This window comes from Polypterus senegalus, chromosome 10, assembly GCF_016835505.1.
Source record: "Polypterus senegalus isolate Bchr_013 chromosome 10, ASM1683550v1, whole genome shotgun sequence".
NCBI classification, from domain to species: domain Eukaryota; kingdom Metazoa; phylum Chordata; class Cladistia; order Polypteriformes; family Polypteridae; genus Polypterus; species Polypterus senegalus.
The window spans coordinates 175,572,514-175,587,749 of NC_053163.1; the positions used below are offsets into that span (position 1 = coordinate 175,572,514).

The 15,236-nt window shown below is 41.5% G+C and overlaps 4 protein-coding genes and 1 pseudogene across 4 annotated transcripts; 3 read left to right on the forward strand and 2 right to left on the reverse strand.

The window, feature by feature from the left end:
• Positions 1 to 401: 401 nt before the first annotated feature.
• LOC120538318 (histone H4) lies at positions 402 to 713 on the forward strand. Its single transcript, XM_039767779.1, has one exon. The coding sequence runs from the start codon at positions 402 to 404 to the stop codon at positions 711 to 713; it is 312 nt and encodes a 103-aa protein (XP_039623713.1).
• A 683-nt stretch (positions 714 to 1,396) lies between these two features.
• Positions 1,397 to 1,867, reverse strand: LOC120538338 (histone H2B 8-like). The gene has a single exon (XM_039767797.1). It carries the CDS (start codon positions 1,821 to 1,823, stop codon positions 1,446 to 1,448), a length of 378 nt encoding a protein of 125 aa, XP_039623731.1. The 5' UTR covers positions 1,824 to 1,867; the 3' UTR covers positions 1,397 to 1,445.
• An 894-nt stretch (positions 1,868 to 2,761) lies between these two features.
• LOC120538337 (histone H2A-like) lies at positions 2,762 to 3,241 on the forward strand. The gene has a single exon (XM_039767796.1). It carries the CDS (start codon positions 2,812 to 2,814, stop codon positions 3,196 to 3,198), a length of 387 nt encoding a protein of 128 aa, XP_039623730.1. The 5' UTR covers positions 2,762 to 2,811; the 3' UTR covers positions 3,199 to 3,241.
• A 4,494-nt stretch (positions 3,242 to 7,735) lies between these two features.
• On the forward strand, positions 7,736 to 8,422 carry LOC120538332 (annotated as a pseudogene).
• An 803-nt stretch (positions 8,423 to 9,225) lies between these two features.
• LOC120538333 (histone H3-like) lies at positions 9,226 to 9,742 on the reverse strand. The gene has a single exon (XM_039767793.1). The coding sequence runs from the start codon at positions 9,686 to 9,688 to the stop codon at positions 9,278 to 9,280; it is 411 nt and encodes a 136-aa protein (XP_039623727.1). The 5' UTR covers positions 9,689 to 9,742; the 3' UTR covers positions 9,226 to 9,277.
• Between the last annotated feature and the right edge of the window lie 5,494 nt (positions 9,743 to 15,236).

Genomic DNA, 15,236 nt, shown 5'->3' on the forward strand with positions numbered 1-15,236 from the left:
GCAGTTGTCATTTTCTCATCAGAAGCAAATAGGGCAAATAGAAGCTTTGCCCGCACTGTAAACCGACCCCAACGCACAAGCGGCTTAAACGGTGAGAGTTAATATTCACACCAAGGAGCAAGCATAGGAAAATGTATGACTCAAGAAATCCTAAGTGTATCGCGCAATTAGCAGCTTCCAGGCCTCTTCTTCCAATTCGGTTCCACATGGTGGATTAGATTCTTTGTTCGCGGGATTTGCGCTCGGAAACTGAAGACAGAATTCAAAACCCGAGTTACTGAAAGCCCGCGCAGACATCTCCTATGCTGTGTTCAAGCAGGTCGTCGTTTTACCCATATCAGGAAGGAAATGTGCCGTTTTGGTTATTATTCGCACGACTTGTGAGCTGAGCAAACGGTATAATGTCTGGACGAGGAAAAGGAGGTAAAGGGCTTGGAAAGGGTGGCGCTAAGCGCCATCGTAAAGTGTTGCGAGACAACATCCAAGGTATTACAAAGCCAGCTATTCGCCGTTTAGCTCGACGAGGTGGAGTAAAGCGAATTTCTGGCTTGATCTATGAGGAAACTCGCGGAGTGCTCAAAGTGTTTCTGGAGAATGTCATCCGAGATGCTGTCACTTATACGGAGCACGCTAAGAGAAAGACCGTGACTGCCATGGATGTGGTATACGCGTTGAAGAGACAGGGTCGTACTTTGTATGGCTTTGGCGGTTAATCTTTCTGTGAAACGTTGTAAATCTCATCACCCAAAGGCTCTTTTAAGAGCCGCCCACGTTTCTGTTTGGAGAGCTTTCCTTGTATCCTGACACTTAAAAGCAGTTGACTCGATAGTACATAAACCAACTGATCGGAATGTTTGCTCAGCAAAGCGTTATAAACTGATTTTCCGTGCATTGGGGGAATATTAGAGCGGTATGGGTTCGCTTGACAGAATTTGACCTTCACGAGCGGTTTTACGAACCGACTGGTCTCCAGCAATCCTCGAGCTGCATTGCATACTACTTTAGTAGTGAAGCTGAATTTACTATAGAACAGAAGATTTAGGTTTCCTGGGTGAGAGGCATTTTGACTTGTGGTAGCAGCGGTCCTGTCGATTTCTGAAGTGCCACAGGTAAGTTTGTAGAAATGTTGAGGGTCTTCGTGCCTAATTTGTCCTAAGCGGGGTTTTGCTTTTCAGGTTTATGTAACCGACCCATTTTTATACTCGCTTGATAGAAGCACAAGTTTCTGCTAATAAAACCGAAAGTACTTGCAGCCATGAAATAGGGTGTCAGTGGTTCTGCTGCCAAATGCAAACCCGTGGAACGCAGACAGAGCACAGCAGTGTACTCAAATACGCTTCACAAACATTGCAGAAAAACGGTTTTCAGGGTGTTAGAGCTCTTTTCAGATTAGGTAAGTGGCTCTGAAAAGAGCCGTTGGTTTCTAGCTGAAGTAGTTTTGCCCTTTACTTGGAGCTGGTGTACTTGGTAACGGCCTTGGTGCCCTCCGACACGGCGTGCTTTGCAAGCTCTCCCGGTAGCAGGAGCCTTACAGCAGTCTGGATCTCCCGGGAAGAAATGGTGGAGCGCTTGTTGTAGTGCGCAAGGCGAGAAGCCTCACCGGCGATACGCTCAAAGATATCATTCACAAAGGAGTTCATGATGCCCATCGCCTTAGAGGAGATGCCCGTATCGGGGTGCACTTGCTTCAGTACCTTGTACACATAGATGGAATAGCTTTCTTTCCTGGTCTTTCTGCGTTTCTTCCCACCTTTGGCTTGGCTCTTAGAAACGGCTTTCTTGGACCCCTTCTTGGGGGCAGGGGCGGCTTTCGGCTCAGGCATTGCTGTGTAAGTTCTAGTTTAGAAAAACTGAAAAGCAACACTTCCCAGCTTCCCCCTTTTAAAGGCAGCCGTGCAAATGACACACGCTGCAGCGTTAGGCGTGGCCACCAGCGACCTTGGCGTAACTGAATTGGACAAAATTGGCACGAAAATATATTTCAGGGGCTTTTTTTCTTTTACCGCCCACCACCTCTATGTGCTGTAGAACAGTTACTACGCGTGCTGAATACAACGTATGATACCAGCTCATCAAATGAGATTTAACAAAGTAACCTGCACGAGATGAAATTCGCAGGGCTGAAGGAAAGAACCTGCAGAAGCTCGGAAATCCTTTTGCGCAGGCGAGTCCTGCCATTTGGAAAAAACGAGACGTTTGTATACAGAACGAGACACCGTGTATACCGCCTTTCGTGCTCAAACAGTTATGTTTTCCCCGTATAGCGCCTTGAACACCAAAACCTTGTAAAGAGGAAACGTTTTTGCCAAATACTGTAGTCTTCATGCGTCGGACTATTCGGTGCAATGAAACAAAGGACAATGGCACAGAGGTGTGGTGTAATAAATATATAATTAAAAATATATCGGTGCAATTCAATCCAGGAAAAGAGTCATAAAGTATACAAATAAATATGACACTAAATATACAGTATAATTAAAAAATATATCAGTGCAATGCAATCCAGGAAAAGAGTCAAAGTATACAAATGAATATGTGTATGTATACGTGTAGGACACTCAAACGATGAAAATAATAAAACGGCACTTTGTACTTTTTGCTCAGATTTGTATTTTTGAACTTGAAGCATTGTTCAATGTGGTTGGCAGGCAGGCCACGCCTTGGAGTCGCGGCCAGTCGAGTGACGTAAGAATACATGCAAATCAGCAGTCAGTTTGTGTCGCTTGCGGCACCCGAAGGAAGCCTTTATAAGAACGCATCGCCGACCTTCTTAATCATTCTCTTGCAAGGAATTGCTCTGAGTATTTCGAGATGTCTGGAAGAGGCAAGACTGGTGGTAAAGCACGCGCCAAGGCTAAGACTCGCTCTTCTCGAGCTGGTTTGCAGTTCCCCGTTGGCCGCGTTCACAGGCTTCTGAGGAAAGGCAACTATGCCGAGCGGGTGGGTGCCGGTGCTCCCGTTTATTTGGCTGCTGTGCTTGAATACCTGACTGCCGAAATTCTCGAGTTAGCCGGCAATGCTGCCCGCGATAACAAGAAGACCAGAATCATTCCTCGCCATTTGCAGCTGGCTGTGCGTAACGATGAAGAGCTCAACAAGTTGTTGGGTGGCGTGACCATCGCTCAGGGTGGCGTGCTGCCCAACATTCAGGCTGTGCTACTGCCCAAGAAGACCGAGAAACCAGCTAAGAGCAAGTAAGCTCAGGCGCTTATGACAACCAACGGCTCTTTTCAGAGCCACCCATCTGTTCAAACTAGAGCCTGTTCCATTGAGATATTGTTTCTTGAACGTACACCTCTGTATTGCGTGTTTCCGAATTATGAGAAACTTGTCATATGTGTGAGTGCCCACCTCTGACGCTTCCAGCATGTTACCTTGATATGTAAAATATTCTCCCGGATTTTGGAGTCATTTTAATGGTTCATCTGAGGGTCTCTTGGTCTAGTTTCGGAAATCTAAATAGTAGGACGGTAGTCTGGCTTGAACTAATACTTTAAAGTTTGCCAGGGTCCCAATCACATTTTCAATTGCATTTTTTTATAGCGAGAAAATGAGTTATGCACATGATGGTGAGGGTGGGAACTGAAATCAAAACAGCAAGCTGAACATTGATCTTCTTCTGTACAATCCCTATTTGCATCTTTTGGGGATAAATCCATGTCCCGTAGTTTAAGATCACCTTGGATAAAATGCAATATGTTTCGAGAAAAGCCAAGCAAAATGACACCTTTTATTGGCTAACTGAAAGGATTACACGGTACAACACCCTCGTACTACAGTATAATTTTCAGTATGGTTTGATATGATTGTATGGAATGCTGTTTTCTTCAAACGATACCAATACAATTAGGGAAAAAATCAATGTGGGTTGGCTGTACTCTGTCTTTTCTGGAGTTTTGTCACATGTGAAGATATGGCAGCACTAACAGTTGATAACTGATGATTATCTAATGTATCGTGCTACTACACAACATTGCTTTTTTCCACCTGGATGGAACATTGCTATTAAATATAGCTTTGGTCAAGAAGATGGATTCACTTGTCTTTGGAAATGATAAGAAAGGCAAGTCTCTGTTCTCTCTCTCTCTCTCTCTATTGTTTACTGCAGTGAATGACTTAAGAGATGCAGCAGAAGTAGCTTTTCGTGTTTTAGTGTGGCCGTGATTTTCACGTTTCTTCTTTTGTGGTAAAGATGACTTGCCAAAGAAAAAGTCCTCTGCTGCCCTCAATCATTGACTGCAGTCGTTCTGGTCATTAGCTGTGTTTTCTCTGCAGCATTTTGGCAAGAGGAGCAGAGCCATACAGATCAGAACGTTCTAAACCTAAAACTGATCTGTCGTACGCTTGTTATCTACAAAAGTCAAGTTGATTTTATATATAGGAGTCACACTTCATGCATTTCAAACTTGGTGGGTGAATAGAGTGACCCTCCTCAAATACACATATGAATTACAAAAAAGAATAGAAATTTGGGGCAGCACGGTGGCGTAGTGGGTAGCGTGGAGTTTGCATGTTCTCCGTGTTCGCGTGGGTTTTCTCCCACAGTCCCAAGACATGCAGGTTAGGTGCATTGGTGATTCTAAATTGACCCTGGTGTGTGGGTGTGTGTGTCCTGCGGTGGGCTGGCGCCCTGCCGGGATTTATAACCTGCCTTGCACCCTGTGTTGGCTGGGATTGGCTCCAGCAGAACCCCGTGACCCTGTAGTTAGGATATAGCGGTTTGGATAATGGATGGATGGGTGGATAGAAATTTGAGACTTGGCTAAACGTTAAATTGCAGTGACGGTATGGCATTATAAAGGTACAGTATATTGCTGTAAGTATGAAATATCTGCATGAGTCTTTCTTGACACAATTCTCCAGAACAATTTATTGGCTGAAAATACGTAATGGCAGTATGTTATAGAGAGAGGGTGTGCAGCAATGTTCATAATGGCCTTTAGTTTTGTCTTCATTCTCTCATCTGCCACAGTCTCCAGTAGGTTAATAGTACATCCCATAACTGAGCCTGCTTTTTTAATCTGCCTGTTGATTCGGTGGGCCTCTTTATCGTTTTGAACATTGAAGCGAATTGCAGTGGCAATCACAGTTATCTGCCTTCCTATAAATCCACCCATCCGCTCTCCTAACTCTCATATTCAGTTCAAGGTGGCAGGGCAGCTTGACTCTATCCCAGCAGTCTTCTGTTACAAGGCAGGAACAACACTTGGACCGAGTTCCAGTCCATTTCTGGACAAACAGAGGAATTCACCCATTTAGTGGAACCAATTAAACCACACCAGTTAAGTGGAACTGCAGGCCTTTGCACTGTGAGAGGAAACTAAAGCATCCGAACGAAAATCATGAAGACATGCGGAGAAAATGCAAACACGACACAGGGAACAGAAACAACCACATTTTGAACCTGAGTCTCAAGCAGTGCGGAAATTGTGCCATTGTGTCGTCCATCAGTTATGGAACATGTGAAGGATGTCATTGCCCACATTAAAGAAACACGGCCTCCGAAGAAGAAACATTCTGCTCTGCCTTGCCCTCGCTTATATAGTTCCTCTCTGTGTTGCAAGACCGGTCCACAAGTGTCATTAATTTGAACCCCCAAGTACTTGTAGATGTGCAGCACCTGCTCATCCACTCCCTGAATAGGGTTTGTGTCGTAGAGCCTCTTTGGTGTGATCGACTTCAAAAAACAGTTGCTTTGTTTAACTGATGTCAAGTTGCAAACGATTCTCTCTGGTGATAGATTTATTGTTCAAAGTTTCCAGGAAGAAGTGAAAAGCAGACAGGACTCTTCCTTCTGCTGCTCCACTGATCCCTACATCCACACCAGAGACACGTTCTTCAGTTTCACAAACTACGTTCTGTCTCACATAGAATCCATTAAACAGGACCTCCCATTTGGAGGTGGACTCGTAACCTAACATACTGGCAAGCCTCCCGATCGATGTGTGTAACTGAAACAAATGTTACTTTCACATTGTTTTCTGTTTCACCTTTTTACTGCACTGCGGAGGAGTGGTATAATGTTTAGAATTGCAAATAAAAAACTGGCTACCTTAGTCCAATTCATGAAACACTCTCATGCGGGGTTGTGGAGCGGTACACTAACACAGTTGCAGAGGATTGGGTTCAAATTTTCCTCAGAACACTGTCCTCGCAGCACTCACACTTGTCCTTTATGTCTTAATGATTTTGTTGATCTTATTTTTCAGATGTCCATTAGGGTCGGACAACCTGTGTAGAAAAATGTATTCTTAAACTTGGTTATTTCGACGTATTAGAAAAGGATTATAAGCTAAAGAGAAAAGCAGACACTATATTTCATTAAGATGCAAGAGTTAGAAGTTAAAAGGCTCATGTCTGCATATTTAATTACCCTTTACAAGCCAAAGACCACCATTATCTCTCAAGATAAAATTTGGGCATGCAGGATAGTTGAGAAGAGATTGGCCCCTTGATTAGAAGGGGAATGTGAACTCTTGTGTTGTAAATAATTTGTCATGAGCGCTGGGAAAGAGGGGAGTGCAGGGAGGCCTTGTCAGACAGCTATGATGGACAGCAAAGAGTTTGACACCAACCCAGCTGAGAGATAGTGGTGAAATGAATTAAGGGCAGAACTTGAGCAGTTTGTACATCTTACCATAAATCTCAATTCTGTTGCCTGTCCTGAGACTCCGAGCATCTTCTTTGGGGCTGGGGGTGCCCATGCTGCGTCAAACTACTTCAACATCTCCTACTCAAAATAGGCCCACAGTGTCACTGTGAAGGTGGCCAGCAATTGCGTAGCTTACAGTGAAGTTTCGATTCCTGTCTCACGCTTGAAGCTTCCCCTCTACTCTGTTGTTGACCTGAAGGTGGTCAGGAAACTGATGTGTAGATAATTATAACTGCTCTATAGTGGAATCGGATTGGATGGCTGTCTTTATTCCCCTCATTGCACTTTGTTATCTCAGGTTAAAAGTATACACAGATGCAGCAAGTAGAGTTTGATCAATCTGTCTATCTGGTGGAAAAGCTGAAAATGGAAGCAGAGATTCATATAAAGTAAGTCTTTGGGAATGTTGGGATATCTGAATCCTAAAAACAGATTTTGATGTGTGCAATAATCAGGCTTCTATCATTATTTGATATCTTAGTAAAGCAGACTGGATCTGTCTGATGACACATTTCTTATGGGCAACTTTAATAGGAATAATGGCATAAGACAGTTTCCTGCACAGGATTTTTAAATTGAAATTGTTTATTTTACATATGTGCTTCCGGGAAGTCTAACAGAAACTAGGTAAACTCTGCACTAGTCTGTGTGTTAATTTGAACTTGTAGAGAGCTCGGATTTTCTGTGGATTTGAGGATAAATGTTACAAATACTTTTCAATATCAATGGCTGACCCCTCTATTATTAGTCCGGTGGGCTTCCAGTGTGATGGAAAGTGCAGTCACCGAGTATTTGTGACGAAATTCGCTTTTGTCTTGTAACGAGTGAGAGTCCGTCTTTACGGGGTGCCATATCTCTTTCTGGCCGTTCAGTGGCACCTTCTTTTACGTGCTGGCACGTGCCCTGTTAACAACATTGTTTCCTTCGATATGTCTCGAGTTCACCGATTTGATTTTTCAAACTTCTTCCTCCAAAACAAGGGGATTTCGTAAAGACAGAAAGCACACTCGTCGGGTCTCTTTGTAGGTGTAACAGGCTGATTGAGTCTACACGGTTCTCATCGGTCTAATATCAACGGCTGAGCCGGCTGTCGCTGATAAATCTACGAGGAATCGAAGCGAGAACATTAGATATGGCAGAAACCGCTCCAGTAGCTCCCGCCTCAGCGCCGGCTAAGGCGCCAAAGAAGAAAGCTAGCTCCAAGCCCAAGAAGACTGGTCCTAGTGTATCTGATTTGATCGTAAAGGCTGTGTCGGCTTCAAAGGAGCGACACGGACTCTCTTTGGCTGGGCTCAAGAAGGCTCTTGTGGCTGCCGGCTACGATGTGGAGAAGAATAATGCCCGCGTGAAGCTTTCTGTAAAAAGTCTTGTGAACAAAGGCACCCTCGTTCAGACTAAAGGTACTGGCGCCTCCGGATCATTTAAAATCAACAAGAAGCAGGCAGAGACTAAGGAAAAGTCGCAAAGAAAAGGCGGCTCCGAAGAAGAAACCAGCGGCGAAGAAGCCCGCAGCAGCCAAGAAAGTAAAGAAGCCAGCCGCTAAGAAACCTGCAGCTGCCAAGAAGGCGGCTAAGAAGCCTGCCGCAGCCAAGAAAGCCACAAAGAGTCCCAAGAAAGCTAAGCCGGCTGCAAAGCCTAAAAAGGCAGCCAAGAGTCCGAAGAAGCCCAAAACGCCTAAAGCTAAGGTGACCAAGCCTAAAACCGTAAAGAAAGCGGCACCCAAAAAGAAGTAAATTGATTTGACGTTTGCCTAAACAAACGGCTCTTTTCAGAGCCAACCAAATAATCAAAAGGAGCAAATCTATTATCTGGGCTGTGTAAGTGCGATGTAAATGGTTGCGTGCAACTGACTGCATTTGATCTCGTGTGTGTGTGTGCGTTTTTTGTTTTTAATTCCCTCGCCTATATTGGCAGAAGTAGCCGCGATCTCCAATACAGTAGCCACAGTGAGTGTGAGACAGTTCAAGTTTGAGATTAACGGTTTTGAGCAATACAGCCGAACGATGGTGCATTAGTATACTTAAACCCAATTTTTAGCTCCGCATATTGATTACTGCTATATTATCCTATAGTAAATTGACGTTTACTTTAAAAAAAAAAAACAAAAAAAAAAAACTGCTTTTTAGAGCCACCCAAATCAAAAGAAGCAAATCTATTGTCTGGCCTTTATCAGTGCGATGGAGATGGTTAATGTGTGCTATTGACTGTATTCGATTGCTTACGTGTATGTTTTTATTCCCTTTGCCCCATCTTGGCAGAAGTAACAGATTTAATACAGTAGCCACAGTTTCCGCGTGAAACCGTTGCTTAGTAGGTTTACATTTATGGACAAGTGTTTTTAGAAACGCTGCGCCGCACCTTTGTACGGTATGCCCATCACCTAAGTTTGCATATTGTCCATGCGCGGTTTACCTTCTATACGAGTAGAGTGGTGCTGGACAATTTATTAGGGAAAACATACACGGGGTAGTCTATACAGAACACACTTGGTATATGCAGGGTTAGAGACAAGGGTGTGCTAAATTTACCTTTGAGAATATGCGAAAGGATTTCATCTCATGAAAGAGAAAATGTGGTGGCTCTAAAAAGAGCCTTTTTCTACAAAGCTAAATAAACCGCGTGACCTTAAGCACGTTCTCCACGAATACGGCGAGCCAGCTGAATGTCCTTGGGCATGATGGTCACTCTCTTGGCGTGGATGGCACACAGGTTGGTGTCTTCGAAAAGGCCCACCAAGTAAGCTTCACTGGACTCCTGCAGAGCCATGACGGCTGAGCTTTGGAAACGGAGATCGGTCTTGAAATCCTGAGCGATTTCTCTTACCAGACGCTGGAAAGGCAACTTGCGAATAAGCAGCTCGGTAGACTTCTGGTAGCGACGGATCTCTCGCAGAGCTACTGTGCCAGGCCTGTAACGGTGAGGCTTCTTTACGCCACCGGTAGCAGGAGCGCTCTTACGAGCTGCTTTAGTGGCGAGTTGTTTTCGAGGAGCTTTGCCACCTGTTGATTTGCGAGCCGTTTGCTTTGTTCTTGCCATTTTCTCAAATAACGAAAAACTAAACAATACACACAGACTGTTATGAAATGCAGCAAGTCGTTTCGAATAAGGACAAGAGCCCTATGAGGCACCTTATATTGATATTCTGGTTGTGTATGATTGGCTACAAGAAGAGGGGGACGGATACATTTTTAGTTGGACTAATTTTGATTGCGCGTTTTAAAAGCACGGCGCGAATTTCGAACGCTTCCTTTGTTTCAGCGTCTTCACCGCCTAACGGCTATTTCTATCCATTTAGCACAGAATACCATTGTGTTGAAATAAATATATTCTTTATTATTACTGCATTGAGTTTTTTCCCGTATCCCTACTTAGTAAGGTCCCCCGAATTGGACGTATATGTTTTATTTTTGACAGAGAAAAGTAACAAACCCGAATATCTCATCTTGTTACATGAAGAAACAAATTTTATTAATATAAATTTAGGAAAGACCTGTTGAAAAGATTTACAAGTACATAAGGTTTACGACCTTTTAACTGCAGTGCTATGTCTGAGAAAAGAACGACATGAAGTGCAAATCAATCCAATTGATGTTATAAATGACAAGAATAACTGTTTCCAAAGATTTTTTATTATCATTCATGATAAACCTCATAACAATCATAGCAACAAATAAAACTATTTCCAGCATAAATTTTAATTGGAGAACAACCTTAATTTATCTTTCTGATCCACTTTTCCAGAGCAGCTGGAGCACATTCCAGCAGTCATCAGGCAGGAACAGATGATGGACAGAGTATCAGTTCATCACCAAGCAAACACCCACACACACGGCAATTCCATGTCTTTGGACTATGGGAGGACACTGTTACACCCTGAGGAAACCCACACAGACATGGGGAGAACAAGCAAACTTCAATCAGGGATTTCCTAGGACACAAGTCTCAGTCTCTTTGTTGCCAGGCAGCAAAGCCAAGTCTGTGCCATCCAAGGGGAAAAACAACTGATTCTTTCTTGTTGTGAGGGGCAGAGTGTGTTGATCTTGCTGACTAACAGATCCATGCTCGTGGGTGGGTTCAAAACCCATCCAGGAGGGTATTATTTGAGTGGAGTTATGGATTTTTCCACAAGTGTGCCCTCCCCCCATCCTCAAAAATTCATGATTGTTAAGTTCATTGACAGTCACAAACTAGGTAATCTCAAACCCCCTCCCATGGTTTGTCCCTTGTGTCCACTGTCTCTGTCATAACATTGTCTAACTGTCGGAAGTAAATATATTGAGCACACACTTGTATTGAATGTCTCTCCGACAAACATACACATCCATCAGAACATAAGTGTATGCTTGCCTCTCCTACTTAACCACAACCCTGTTTGCTCTATGATGACTAATGTCAAAAACGTTTTTGTGACACTATCCAGGCTGGTTTCTTTACCTCATAACTCTTACTGGTTTTAAAATCTTTATAATATTAATGGAAAGATCAGCCGGGAGAATGTCCTTTGCCATGGACAAAATTTACCATTATTTGAAATGTCTTTCATCTCCAACCCTTAACTTGAAAGAGGGCATTGGTGGGCTCTTTACTCATTTTCCCTCTTTAAATAACCCATATAACCAATGTTTGTTGTGTTGATCGTGATGGTTTTCTGGAGTTGGAGAGCTTGTTTGGTGATTTTCTGCTACCTTTTCCAAAATCACCTTCCAGTTGAGGGTCTGCTTCAGAATTTCTTATATCTGTCACTTGAGGTATTTACTGTAGCAGACAGTGCCTTTGGTTGCTCCTTAACAGCCAAATGGGCTGAGATTGATATTTTTGTTTGTTCTACGGATATAAAAGTAAAAGGTTTTGCAGGTTCTGAAATTTTAGTATTTCTGAGGAATTCTGAAAATTTCCCTTTACTTTGCTGAGGTGAAAATTGTGGTGGAAATGTTAGTCAGATTTGGAGAAGACATTGATCATGGTCTGTTAGAACAGTTCTGCATGCTCAGTAGGAGTTTGGGTGTCAGAATTCCAATTTTATAGCATGATTAAGTCCAATAAGTTTAATTATATAAATGTTCTGCCTTGTAGTATTTAATTTTTTAATAAGCCAATCATTTCACTGGTTTAATAGAAAGTAATAGTCGTATTTACAAATAGTTAAAAAAGTGTTTAATAAGCCAATCATTATACTCTTTACATGTAAAGTTCAGATCTGTTCTTGTTTAGTATTTATTTTACAAATACTAGTTCACCAAGTGAAGAAGTGGGCTGAATGCACCCAAAGGAGAAGCAGCCGCTCCTCTGATACTGCTCTTAAAAGGTGATACAATGGGAAACAAATACAGGTTTTTTTTACTTCCTCCTTGCTTGATCAACTGCTGGCTTGCTGATGCTGCTGTGCCACGTGATCTGCATTTTGTGCGGCGCTTCATACATTTAAAAGCCTGTACAGCACCTGTCCTTTTGTTTCACTGCCATATCTCTTTTCTCCCCCAGACATCCTCAAACACTATTCAATCTCTATTTGCTGTTCCATTATTTCACCGAGTAATATTTTCAGTTTGTTTGCGCTAATGCAGTGTTTACTCTCATTTTTTTAAACCTATCGAATTTTACCACTTCCATTATCTCTAACCTGCTCTGCATGTGTATCATGAGTCTTGCTTCCAAAGGTTGTAAGTATGACATGACTTGTCTGCCTTGCAGGACATGAAGGTGTCTCTCTGTCTCTCTTCAAAAGATCACGTCTCTTTGCAAGAAAAAAGTCTTGTATTGTCGAAAGATTTTTTTTTATAATTGAGAGAAATAAATCCCCTCCAATCATCAACTGTTTTACTAGCCTCACATTTTTAATGTAAAGGGCACTGTGCTGTACTTTTCACTCATTTAAAAAAAAAAAAAAAAATTCTCCTGAATTAACTTGCAGCTCATGTTTGCAGTAATAGGCTCAGTTGCATTGTATATGTTCACTTTCTCAAATATGAATGAACTTTATACTCTGAATTTGAAATCATTTTATACTCTAAATTTGTTTTTCTGTGGAACTACACTATGTTGATTCCACTTCATTGATCCTTTGTTAGGAATGAGCATGGAAACTGACTCATAGTTGAACCTTAAAGGGGGATAGAAAGATTGTGTTTTGATGATCTTCTGCTGCTCTCTTGCAGACATCCAACAAGGGATTTATTTGTTACAAGTACCTTTTTATGTCTTGCGCTGTGGATGATATAAGAAGTTGCCAGACAAAGAAATATTTTTCTTGTCTTTTTATCTTTTTTGCCCATAGTTTTTTTGGTCAGGGAAAAAAATAGACTTAAATATTAGAGTCCGCTTGCACTCAGTGATGGTGATGGATGAAGCTACACCCTCCAGCAACATCCATAACCCAGCAAATAAAAAAGAAAAAAATAACGAAATGATATATGTACTTTTTCACAAATCTCTTGATATAAATGTATTCATCATCCACGAAAAGCTTAGAGAATTGTAAGTTAACAATGAACATTTAGAAAAGAATGTAACCACCAATGGAGACATGATTGAATTGAGCTAATTAGATTATGCATCTGTCTGCTAGTCAAATATTAACAACATCGAGAAACAAAATAAAGTCCTTACAGAGAAAAATGTAGCTTTTTTAGTATGTCACATAGCATTTCAAATACTGCACAAACGTCTGAGTGACTGTCTGACACTATAAGTAATAGTATGTGGTGTACCACCTGTGCAGCTGGAGTTCATATTTGTTGTATGTGTGCACAGAAAAATATGAAAGACTGGAGCCCACTTTCATCAGGGAAGCAATCAGTACAGATTCTACTGTTGTTTCCGAAGATTTTTGCTGTCGTTGGTCTCTTTGCCTGAAGGGTTTATGCTTCCACTGGCCAAAGGTTATGAAACATCGTGACTAGTCAGCAATATGATGTAATGGCTAAGGGACACAACTTTTAGCCACAAGAAGGGGAGTTCAGTCCTAACATTCGGCTTGCTGTGCGACTGAGTTTTTGTAAACTGTTTGTGTTCCAGCTATGAACAATACATGAGAACATTATATTTCAAATAGATTCAGATTCAAACATAAATATGAACAATAATGTGTTATCAATCAGGCCTCTTCTTGATAAATCTGTAGATGTGCCAGACATCCACAGATCATTTTGTATTTTTTTTTTTTCATTGCTCAAGTTCTTCATGAAACATAAAGTATTAAATACATTTTGTAAAAAAAACACACAATATAAGGAAGACTTGTCACAAAATAACTCTTTATTATCCTGAGTGTAATGTCGGGCACATTTTCCCATTTATGTTGGATCCCATAATTGAACTCACTGGGTATCAGAGATGAGGGCCAGCCTGGGTCAAGAGAGAGGATTGATTTGTCAATTAATGCCTTCTATTTCACCAATTCTGGGGTAGCTGTGATGCCAGAGTTGAAAAAAAATGACAATCTTATGTCAATCCTATTGAAATATATTAAATCCAAATACTCTATATACTCGCGTATAAGTCGGGTCTTGAAATCCAAAAAATCGATCATAAAAAACACCTTGACTTACACGCCTGTTCAAAAATCCGACACTTATTATTTTATTTTTTTTAGATCTTCTTGCTTCCTCCAGTCTCGCACCAGTTTCTCAGACACATCAATTTTTGTTACAGCAGAGCAGTTACCAATTTCTTTCGCCACTTTTAATTTTAAACCAGCTTCACATTTTCTTCTGATCGAACGCTTCATCATAGATAAGGGATGCTCTTGCGATACAAAAAACACAAAACAGTGCAAACGTTGCTTCAGAATAGTTCGGGTATTACCGTGTGGTCACGTAGGCACAATACATAGAAAAAAAAGGCAATGTGCTTCATGGCTGCTCTCTCAGATAGCATATCATAATCTCTTGGACCAATAGCATGAGTTTTCCGCATTCAACTTATATGACCGACGTTATAAAATACCAGAAATTATACAGTAAAATCAAGTCCCGACTTATCCGTGGAAGAACTTAAACATGAGTATATATGATATACATGGAGTTGCACCCTTTACAATTCCAATATAAAGCATTCATCTCTTTAGAAAGCTTTACATTTTATTATTATATCCAGTGTTGCCACCCCTATGTTTTCCACCTAGATCTAAAATCTATGTGTTCAAAAACTGTATCATATTCATGATAAGCAGGAAATGCCAAAGTCAAGCTTGGGAGCAGAATATTAAGCTGGACTCATTCTCACACAAATCAACAACCTTAACTTTAAATTTCCCTGTTTGTACTTTTTCAGTTTCTCACAACACATTGTTTATGGCACCGTCCTTCTTTAACGACCTTAATAACAGATTTTGGGGGTTTCCAAATGTAGCTAGCAGTTGAAATTTAATTATCTTTTTTTGCTATCAGCACTTGACTGTCTGACATTAAGGCATGTACACTAAGCAGGATGTGACGTCAAGGCAAATGTCATCAGTCACAATCACCGAGTTAATTTGGTTACACACAGAGTAATGATTACATTTTAGAGTTGTGCAGAGTTGATAAGTTTTTGTTAAGATGTACAAAACAATAAATTTATGTATACAAAAAACCGTAGTTCAAGA